Raw genomic sequence first — 10996 nt, forward strand, 5'->3', positions numbered from 1 at the left:
CCCAACCCCCACACCTCGTGGCCTTTCTCACCCCTTTTAAAACAGCCTACACTCTATGCAGTAAGTATCTGTCTAAATAAATCTATCTTTACTCAGCTGTGGCTTGCTCTTGAATTCCTTCCTTCATGAAGCAAAGGACCCACACTTGGCGGGGCATGTTCCAGGGGCTCACCAGAGACATGGGACATGGCGCTCCTCATGCCCCACATCCATTTTTCCCCTATGTCACTAGAGGCAACTAGATACCAGCCAGATAAATGTCAGGTGGTCTCCTGCTAGTTGTGTAGAATACGATTAGATTGGTGAAATCAGACCCCTGGACTACTCACTATACTATAACTAATTGTTGAAATACAGGAAGAATAAAATCTGTACTCTGGGAAATTTATAATGTGTCAGAGCCTTGGAATGAAGGAAGAAAATGCAGTTTCCTGAGCAGTAATGACAAGACATCAGCTCAGGAGTTATGAATTTCTTATTATAAAATAATATAGTTTTCTTATTTTGACTATCAACCTGAAACGAGGTATTATATTTACCTTCAGGCATACTTGTAGTATTACAAATTCATTGTCCCCACCATTGAAGTCTCCTCTTTGTGAGCATGTCATCATAGTGCTATTTTTATTCAATCAATCTTTGAGTTGTTTCTATAAACCTGCTTGTTTACTAGTTTTGATAGGCAGACTAAAGGCCCCTCAAAGATATTCATAAACTTTGTGAATATTTTACTTTATGTGGCAAGGGTAATGAAGGTAGTAGTTGGAATTACAGTTGCTAATCAGTTGATAAAATAGAGAGATTGCCAGGTGGGCCCAATATAATTAAAAAGCATCCTTCGAAATGGAAGAGACAGGCGGAAGAGAAGGTCAGAGTGATACATTGTAAGAAGGATTTGACCCACCATTGCTGGCTTTGAAGATGGTGGAAGAGGGGCGTGGGTGAAAGAATTCAGGTAGCCATATCCTCTGTAACGACATGCAGCCCTGCCAGCACCATAATTTTAGCCCAATGAGAGTGTCTGACTTTCGTCCTACAGAATGACAGCACATTTTTATTGTTTAAGCCATATGTATGTATATGTGTGTGGCTCATTTAATATCATTTGTTATAGCAATAATAAAAAAATCTAAGACATTAGGACATTCCTATGGTCAGAAAACTTTCCACTCCTGCATCTCAGATTAAGAAGACATTAACAAAGGAGGCATCAGCTTGGCCAAAAAGCTACAGCCACTCCCCATGAGTGCTCTGCTAGTGCTTGTGTTTCATAGTATGAAACTTGGTTGTTTCTTTTGGTTGGAGATTATGAGCATGAGACCAACTTGGATCATTAAAATTCAAGAGCAGGACTGTTTATAGAGGAGTTTACTGTTTACCATTTGGGTTTTTATAATGCAATGGCTGATGAAACTTCTTCCCAGTTTTTTTCATTGTTACTACATTTTTGCCTCTAACTATGTAAGCACCATAGATATTTCCTAAACATGGGTCAGGAGGACCAGGAGGAAGAGAAGGAGCACATGAGGGAAAAGAAGAGGGAAGGGAGAAAGGTGCAGTTGGATGGAATAAAGTCCTTCTACTCTAAGTGTACGATAACTTGCTGTGAGTCTTGTAAAATTCTATTTAACTCTTCTATGTTTCAGTTTCCACCTCTGTAGTATAAATATGTTGGAAGTGATGAACTGCACAGCTCCTTTTGCATGTTACATTTCCTTACACTGGTAGTAAATGAGGAAATAAAGAGAACATGATGAGAAGACTGAGATATACTTGTTAAGACCAGATTTTTTGCCAAGACTCTCCTACTCTGCATCCCATTTCCTAATTTCAGGGATATTTGAGGATCTTATAAAATAAAGAACAGGAAAAAGTATTTAAACATTACTTGTTCCATATAAAGATTAAGTTTCCAGTTATTATTATACCATCTATGTTAGTATCTTACTTTCTATGACACTCGGTTATAAGATAGAAGAATGGTATAAATAAAGTATTTCCAATTTTGTTTCCATATAAATTGAAACTGTCATTTTCAACGGTATTAAAAGTTTCTTTTCTGCAGTCAGATTCAGTTTACATGTTGGCTAAGAACCCAGGTGCAACTTCACACCTGCTGAGCCTAGTTCCTGCCCATCTAAGTGTGTTGCCTGCTTTTTTATACAAATGGTGATAATTTGAGCAGATTGAAAGTAGTAATTGGGGTACAGGGATTTAGTCAATTAAAAAAATGAGAAAATTTCCTGTGTTGTGATTATTTAAAGCTCATAGGTGCTCTTTTTCTAAAAATGTACACCCACACACCAGCCTTCCATCTTAATAACCTTCATGCACAGGCCTCATCATATAAGTCTAAATTTTATTCCTACGTTCTTCAAACCACTCTTACACATAATGTCTTCAGAGATGCATGGTCTGTATTTATTATATAAAGGTATTCAAATCTCTTGAGTTTTCCGTTTAGAGAAAGGCTGTGTCTAGAAACTACAGGCATCCAAGGAAAACTACTGCTTAGGGAAAGAAAAAGAGCTAAGCCCAACCAAAATTAGTGCCTAGCCCCCCAAATCTGAGCTTCCAAAGCCCATTAATAGCAGCAATGATAACGCAAACCTTAGTTGACACATCACTAATAAATAACAACATTAACAGCATATTGGGATAGCAGAATACAGAGTTTATTAAAATTAAACTATTTGGTTTTCCATCTATCTTTGGGAGAAGTGCAAAACAATAAATTCTGTCTGCAATTCAATTTTAATTTCTCATTAATTTTGTAGGTTGACGGAATTCATCTATCAATTAGTGCTTGAGGGCTGGAGAGGTAAAGAGTTGTTGGTGATCAAGGAATTTTAATACTTTTCAACAGAGGAAATTGAGATAATAGATAATAGCACAGAATCTGAATTTCTCAAATGGATTTGGCTCTTCTATGAATTAATCAGTAGAAGCCAGATCTACAAATTGGCCAGTAACAAGATGAACAGAAACTTCTGGAAGGAAAGTTGATTGGGTACCAGAAATTGGACCCATAGCTCAGTGAAGGGGAGCCACAGACTCCATAGCCCAGGGGTCTGAAGCCTCTGGATCCACAACGCAGTGAGTAGCAGCTTCTGGATCCAGAGCTCAGAGAGCTGCAGCTGCTGGACCTAAAGCCCAGAGACACAGGGTAAGTTGTCCAGCAGGGACTGCAGAGCTTGGAGGTCCTCTGGGGGCAGCAGGATGCCTGGCATCTGATAGGCTCACAGCTGGTCTCCTGACAGCCACTGTAGAGAGAGGAATCCCGCTGGCAGGTGCTGGGAGAGCAGAGGTCCGTGGTGTAGACCAGGTTGCTGGGGTAGGAAGAGCCACAGGAGGAGCCTGGGTAGCGCAGGTGGCCCCCAAGGGAGCGGGAGGAGAAGGTTCCAGAGCAGCAGTTGTAGGACATGGTGACAGGAGGTGTGAGTTCGGCTGAGTTACAGTGAGAAGTTTCTGAGTTTGAATGTCACCTCTGGACTGTGGCATTTATGTACTCTCAGCAGTAGGTGTGGTAACTTACGGGGTCATTTTTTGCATATTTGCACTCCCTCATTTACATGTGTGTAACTCAGCAAGTTTCTCTGTAATTGCAATTGAATTGTTTTCCCATATTGTTTTTATGGGAGCTGTAATTTTGGTGTTACAGCCACGGCCAACGAACCAACCTATGTCAGAAATGCTATGACTATTTCACATTAATGCTTACTCCATCCTAGTCAGGAAAACCTCTCCTTTTCCTTTTGTCATAATCTTCGGGTGTCTTGTTTCTGAAAATGATGGGCAGATGCCTTCCTCAAATGGTGGTAAATAAGATAAAATTGTTTTTCTTCTTTGTCAGTGGATAAAAGGCACAGCTTTGGCTTGAATGAGGAACATCCTTAATACAGATCTTACTTGCCACCATGTTTTCTCATTCTTCAAAATTACTGTGCATCTAGTACATTCTATCACATATGTGTCTCAGACACAATGGAAAGGAAAAATGACCAGTTAGGACAAACTGAATATCAGTGATAGCTAGAACCAGAGAGAAACCTAAGCATTTATCTGGAGACATGGTGACAGTGGGAAACAAAGCCAAGACAGAGCTTTAAGTGCAGGCCAGTTTGGGTCCCTTATCAAGAGACTCAAAGAGCTATGTAATATTGAGATGAGGGAAGGAAACAACAGATTTATAGACTCATTGTATATGTACGAGGTCTTGGACCTAACAGACGCTTATCTGTATGTGTAGCAGCCCTGAGAACTTAATTCTCAGATCTTCATCTACAGGAGACTTGATTGACCAAAGGCCCATAGGCTATGGTTCAGAATCTAACACTACACTGGCATGGAAGCCCCCTTTTCCACGGGGCTGCTCCCAGGCAATGAATGAACACAGCAGAGATATTAGTAAAGGCACATTCCTGGGACACAAAGGCTCCTCCGATGGCCAACAACTGAGGATTCTCCAGTGGCTTTGAGGAACCATCCTTAATCCATGTGGCTACATAGCACACTTCCTTCCTCTCTCCTTCACCCTGGTCAGACTTGCCTGGAAGTCAGCCAACTCTCCTAGTCTTCCCTACATCCCCCCTCCCAACTCCTTTCTCTTACAGATGTTTCCCAGTGAAATCCTTGTGCTGTTAATTCCATTTTGCTGTCTGCTCCTTGAGTGACCTGTCCTAACACAGTAAGTCACAGAGTGACTCTTGTCATCCTGCCTCTGTCTCTTCTAGGCCTTGCTGATTTGTCACTAAAAAAAAATCTATCTGGCTTTACTAATTTTCATTTGCTTTTTTTATTTTTAGTGGTAAATTTTGCTCTTCTATTATTTTACTCTTTTGCTTAATTTGAGTTGAATGTACTTTCCTATTTTCCCTCCTTAATGTGGATGTGATTTCAGTGATTTTCAGCCACTCTTCGGAAATGCATACATTTAAGGCTAGATAACTTCCCCGGTCAGCACAGTTTAATTTTGGTACTTGGCATTTTATTGTTCTTTCTTCTCTGAGGATGGATCATTTAGAAGCGCAGTGCTTCCTCTCCGAATCCAGAGGGATTTACTGGTTAATTCTGTTGGTCCTGTTGCTATTGCCTCTTAGCTTAAACCACCATGGTCCGCATAGGATCTATTTTGCTAAATGTTCTGTGGGCACTTGAATCAATATTCTGAAATTTTGGCCGCCATGATTTACACAGGTTAATTAGGTCATACTTGCTAATGGTGTTAGTATTTTCTCCGGCCTTACTGATTGTCATCTGTTTGGATCAGAAGTGAAAGAAGAGTGTTAAAATCTCTAGTTTTGTGATTGTGGATTTGTATACGTCTCTTTGTAGGTTGTCATTGTTTGTGTGTGATGTCCTGAGACATTATCTCTTTGTATTAATTGTGTTTGGAATTTGCGATGATTCCTTAATCTGTGTGTCAAAGAATATCCAGATGCGCTTTGTTTTGCATGTTAAACATTCTAAATGCTTACTTGAACGTAAAGGAGATAGGCATTAATCTTCGTTTTTAGGAAACAAAGGCGAGATAAGCTTTATAATACACAGAGAAGTTTCTGTTACAGTAGTTTAAATGGTGATAATGACACAAAGAGTCAAGAAATATAAATGCTGCAGTTGAGGGAATCAGCCTTTCTTTCTGACCCTGTCTCCCATTTCCATACCACGTCCACGTGCCTCACACTTTGGTACATTATGGCCTAAACTCTCCACGTGCCTTCATACCTTCCTGCTTGTCTCATCCCATTTTATCCTCCCAGAACTTAATCCTTTCTATATTTATTGTATCTTTGCTTCTCTAAGTGACACCTCATCCCCAACAGAAGCTGTCAACACCCTGCCTACTCCTCCTGGGTAGTCATCTGTACACTCTGAAAACTGATTACCGGGGGCAGCCGTAAAACTCTGCCTGAAGCCTTTTTCTCCTCACAAGGGCACGCTGAGCCCCTGCTCAGGGAATTCTGTACTAGAACTGACTCCAGTTTTCTACGCTGGAGCCTGGCTGAGTCCTGCCTTCCTTTCACTCCCCATCACATCTTTCCACTCCCCTACAGGACTGTACTGGGATCACCTTCCAAATAAACAACTTGCATTTGAATCCGTGTTCTCAACCTTCGTTTCTAGATAATTTACAGAAAAAAAAAAAAATACTTGGATGCCTCATTGACATGCTTATTGAGAAACTTTCAATGTTTCTCTAACTTATAAAGTTTTAATTTAAAAATTCCTAGGGGAAAAGACCAAGAAAGAGGAAAGTGTGTTTTAGTATTGCATATGGCACATTTAAGAAAAGAAGACATGATATCTTTGTCCAATGAATATATTTTAAGAATACAGGGTTCAAAAGTCATCTAGTCTATGTTGGGTAATAACAAAGGACATATTTTGTGGCTAATAGATAATGATATGTAGTGATTAAAGAGAATTTTAGTATAAGAAGTATTGGCTGTTGTTTACTGAGCTTCAAACCTAGATGATTAATAAAAGATCACCAGCACGTTAGTGCCAGATTTCCTGGTAATTTGAAGAAAAGCAGTAGGCGGGTGCCAAATGTTGTAACTTTCAACTGTGGATGAGATTCTGTTGCAAACACACCTCATATCAAAACCATTTTGTTCATAACATAGTGATGAGACCCTGCAATTAAAAGAACAGAAGCTTGGGATGTACAGCCCAGGGTGATAAATTTTACATGAAATATCTCACTCTTTAATTGTCAACAAATAGTTAAGAAAAAGAACAGCAACAATAATGGTGAAGGTCTATGTTATATAGAACGAACAATATAATCTCTGGGCTAATCTAGTCCAAGGTTGGGCAGTCTACAAATTCTTCTTAAATTTATATTAATTGGTGGTAGATGAAAGTTTGGAGACTAGAGAAAGAGAAGAGAGGAGCATCTCTTGTCAGAGAAGGATCCTTGAAGAAGGACACTGGAGTGACTGAAAACAAATTCACTGGGTTTCCTACTTTTAACTGATAATGTATGCTCCCCTCAAAAGTTTTGTCTTCAAGATAATTTTTTTCCTATTGAAGTGTAATGACAATGGAAGTTGTGTGTGTACATTATATACACACACGCACATACACATACATATAGTACAACGTGATATTTTGCTATAGGTTTATATTGTGAAATGATACCCCAAATCAAATTAATTTGCGTATCCATCAGTTCACATGGTTACAATTCATATGTCTGTGGTGAGAACACAAGACCATTTTGGCAAATATCAAGTACACAAAATAGTATTAATAGAATTACCGACTATGGTTACCATGCCGTACATTAAATTTGCAAAATTTATTCATCCTCCATCATGTACCCTTTGACCAAGATCAAGGTAGTTTTAAAGAGGTGTGTTTGAAACCAGAAAAAGAAAATGGGGAAGGAATAGTGCCCACAGTATTGTATCAATATGACATTTTACATTCTTGCTGAGGCACAAAGCAAAGAGAAATAAATTCTAGTCTTGAAAAACAGAAAAGAAAGGACTCACGAAGTAGCTGTTTGAATTGGGTGTATTTACTTCTTTCCTCAGTTGTCTTCCTTTTGGAAGGTTTACATTATGTTACTTTTCAAATTACTAGAGATTTTATTGAGAAAATCCAATATTTTAAACACTATATTGCAAGTTTATTACAGTTTTATTTGAGACTATAGGAAGAAAGTATTGCCATCAACCACAACACTACATTTCCTCGACTCTGGAATATAATGTAACTGGTTGTATTTTCACATTGAATACTTTGTGAATAAACTTAGAAAGTGACTGTTTATACTCTAAGAATATGAGAAATCTAGCAACTCTTTTTTAAAACTTTCAGTTTATGTTTAAGCAGAGGAAAAAATATGTTTACCAAAGCAAAAAATGAAAAACAGAAGAGAAAACCAAAGTTAAACACAGAAAAAGCAAGAAAGAAAAATGATGGGGTTGGGGCAGAAGGAGAAGAAAAAGAGAAAGAGAGAAGGAAACATTCCTATACCCTGCAGACGAAAAGAGAACTGGAAAATAAAGCTTCTCATTTAAGCAGGAAAGTGCAGGTGCTCTGAAAGTGCCGGAAAGTCTTTTCAAAGCCTGTGCAGTGAAAAACTAGAGACATTCTAAGACAATAGAAACCCTGGATATTTATACATGCAGAAGATAAAAAGGATAGCATATCAAAATTCATAAAATATATTGATTTTGAAAATTTTAATTATATAAAGTCAGTATGAAAGAGACCATAATTTTTTCCTAGGGGGAAAAAAAAGACAAAGACATGAAACAGACCATAATTTGAGTGCAATAGAAAAAAAAAAAAAGACAATTTCCTGAGACTTCTCTGTGTTGCGCTTTTAATTCCTCCCCTCATTAGACTAGGGTTTCCCTCCCTCCTGAATGGAGGTGGATCCGGACTGATCTTCCCTGGCACTATTTCAATTGAACCTTTTTATTTTGGGTCACCTTATCTCTACATACATGATAAGATGTCTTTCAGTTTCTAGCCATCTCCTCAGTCTCTATGTCTTACCTATTTTTGGTCTTCCCTCATTGGATCAGAGACACCCTGAGTAACTGTGACACTTGGTGTATTAGTTTTCTGTTACTGGAGAATGGGAATGAATGTTGACATGGTGGATCAATCCAGGAATGCTTCCTTTCAGGTAGAAACTGTGCCTCTGATCCATTGTATGGAAGAAAACTGATGTTATCTCATTCCCCACTCCTGGGAGGAAAGCATCCAACTGCAAAACCAGATGTGGATACATAGGAAGCAGATTAGCATAAACCAGAGGAAAAGCTTTCCTGGTCATGATGCTTTCCAGACCATGCCGGGATATGCATTAGCATATAGTGGTCATAGCATTTCTGACATAGCAGCAGTGCACTGGCTTTGTCTGTAACAACACAATTATAGCACCCATAAATACAATGTGCGGAAAACTATTCAAATGCAATTGCAATTACAGAGAAGATTACTAAGTTACAAAAATGCAAAAGAGGAAATCTAATGCAGGAACTATGACTCCATAGGGTGCCACACCCATAGCTGAAAGTATATAAATGCCCCCGTTCAGGAGTGACATTCAAACTCAGAATCTTCTCACTGTAACTCAGCTGAACTCACACCTCCTGTCACCATGTCCTACAACTGCTGCTCTAGAACCTTCTCCTCCCGCTCCCTTGGAGGCCACCTGCGCTGCCCAGGCTCCTCCTGTGGCTCCTCCTACCCCAGCAACCTGGTCTACACCATGGACCTCTGCTCTCCCAGCACCTGCCAGCGGGATTCCTCTCTCTACAGTGGCTGTCAGGAGACCAGCTGTGAGCCTATCAGATGCCAGGCATCCGGTGTGGAGTCCAGCCCCTGCCAGCCATCCTGCTGCCCCCAGAGGACCTCCAAGCTCTGCCGTCCCTGCTGGACAACTTACCCTGTGTCTCTAGGCTTTAGGTCCAGCAGCTGCAGCTCTCTGAGCTCTGGATCCAGAAGCTGCTACTCACTGCGTTGTGGATCCAGTGGCTTCAGACCTCTGGGTTATGGAGTCTGTGGCTTCCCCTCCCTGAGCTGTGGATCCAGATTCTGCCGTCCAACCTGCTTTACCTCCAGCAGCTGCCAGTCATCGTGTTATAGACCAATCTCTAGCTCTGGTTTCTATTATTCAACTTGCTGAGGGTCTAGATCCTTCTGAGTATTGAGATCAAAGTCTCTGCTCAGTACAGCCATCTTTTTCCTTCTCACTACTTACCACTGTTCCTTTATTCTTAAATCACCAGTTTCTTGCATCACCAACTTTTGAGAAACTCTGAACTTCATAAATAACCCAATATTAAGTCCTGATATCTGTATCATTGAAAGAATCTATGCTATTGGATTTTCATGGAAGATCAATTGAAAGTGAAAATTTTAATCTAATAAATTTTTGTCATCTGGCACCCAAATACACTGTCTATCTTCTTATTATTTGCCTATAGTTTTTTTTTTAATTCAAGATTTTTGGGAGATTTAAATGAAGATGAATATGACTCTGAAACTGGCTTTGGGAACACACATTTTGCTAGATTTGAGGAAACTTTTGTTGTCATTGGATATGTTCCCTACTAGGAGGAATTATTTCCTGGAGGTCGAAAATTTGTATGTCCCTATGTTAGTGACACTTGGCTAAGAATGGAGGCATGTATTGATTTCTGCTGAGGAAATCAATAAATAAAGGAAAACAAAACTACGAATGCAGGAAACAAGACTAGGATATAGTTTATAAGGTGAGGTCATATGTAGACCAAAAACATACCTATGTGTTTTGTGGAGATTTTCAGCTAAGAGACAAGATGAGCCTTAAACAGCTCGCAGGGCAGATGTGTTGCCCTCTGTTGGTTGGCGTGAGTGCTGCGATCCCTTCCTGCCAAGGCTGTGGCATTCCAAGCCTGACCTGTAAACTTATGTAAGGAGACCCACAGCGATCTAAGGTAGAGAGGAAGTGGTCTAAGGTGTGTGGTGACCTCCTGGTACTTCTCCAAGGCTCAGCTAAAATCGACCAAGAGCCACACACCTGAGCAGTGTTGAACAAACATGTGTAGTCATTAACCTTAGCCAAGATTCCTCTCTCCCCTAAAGCAGAGCTGAAGTCCAGGACTTGGGTACAGACAGTTTATTTGGCACAAGTTTGGGAGACTGTGGGAGATGAAAGAATCAAGGAGGAAAATCTCACACAGGGACATTTTTGAGGATTGATTCTACAGTGGACTATGGGGACTCAGTCCTTCAGGGCCTTTTTAGGAAGGTATAGAATGACAGAATTGCCCACCCCAAGGCAATCAACAGGGATGTGAATGAAAAATACGGCCAGCCATATCAGTAAACAAAGAACGCTGAAGCCATCAAGTCATCAGCCGCGGCCGCCACCCCCCAGGGAAGACAAGCCTGCAGCCCGGCCTCTGCAGCCGCTCACAATGGTGCACCCTGAGGGGACTCGGAATAAGAAAGGACAGGACACTCGCCCTAGATAGCTAGTGCT

The 10996-nt window shown here is 40.2% G+C and overlaps 2 protein-coding genes across 2 annotated transcripts; one reads left to right on the forward strand and one right to left on the reverse strand.

Annotated features, from left to right (window-relative positions):
• Positions 1-2722: 2722 nt before the first annotated feature.
• Positions 2723-3495, reverse strand: LOC102532037 (keratin-associated protein 13-1-like). Its single transcript, XM_006209876.3, has one exon. The coding sequence runs from the start codon at positions 3422-3424 to the stop codon at positions 2939-2941; it is 486 nt and encodes a 161-aa protein (XP_006209938.1). The 5' UTR covers positions 3425-3495; the 3' UTR covers positions 2723-2938.
• A 5570-nt stretch (positions 3496-9065) lies between these two features.
• On the forward strand, positions 9066-9942 carry LOC107034113 (keratin-associated protein 13-1-like). Its single transcript, XM_015244038.3, has one exon. It carries the CDS (start codon positions 9128-9130, stop codon positions 9653-9655), a length of 528 nt encoding a protein of 175 aa, XP_015099524.3. The 5' UTR covers positions 9066-9127; the 3' UTR covers positions 9656-9942.
• Positions 9943-10996: the final 1054 nt, after the last annotated feature.

The sequence above is a fragment of the Vicugna pacos genome, chromosome 1, assembly GCF_048564905.1.
Source record: "Vicugna pacos chromosome 1, VicPac4, whole genome shotgun sequence".
NCBI lineage: Eukaryota > Metazoa > Chordata > Mammalia > Artiodactyla > Camelidae > Vicugna > Vicugna pacos.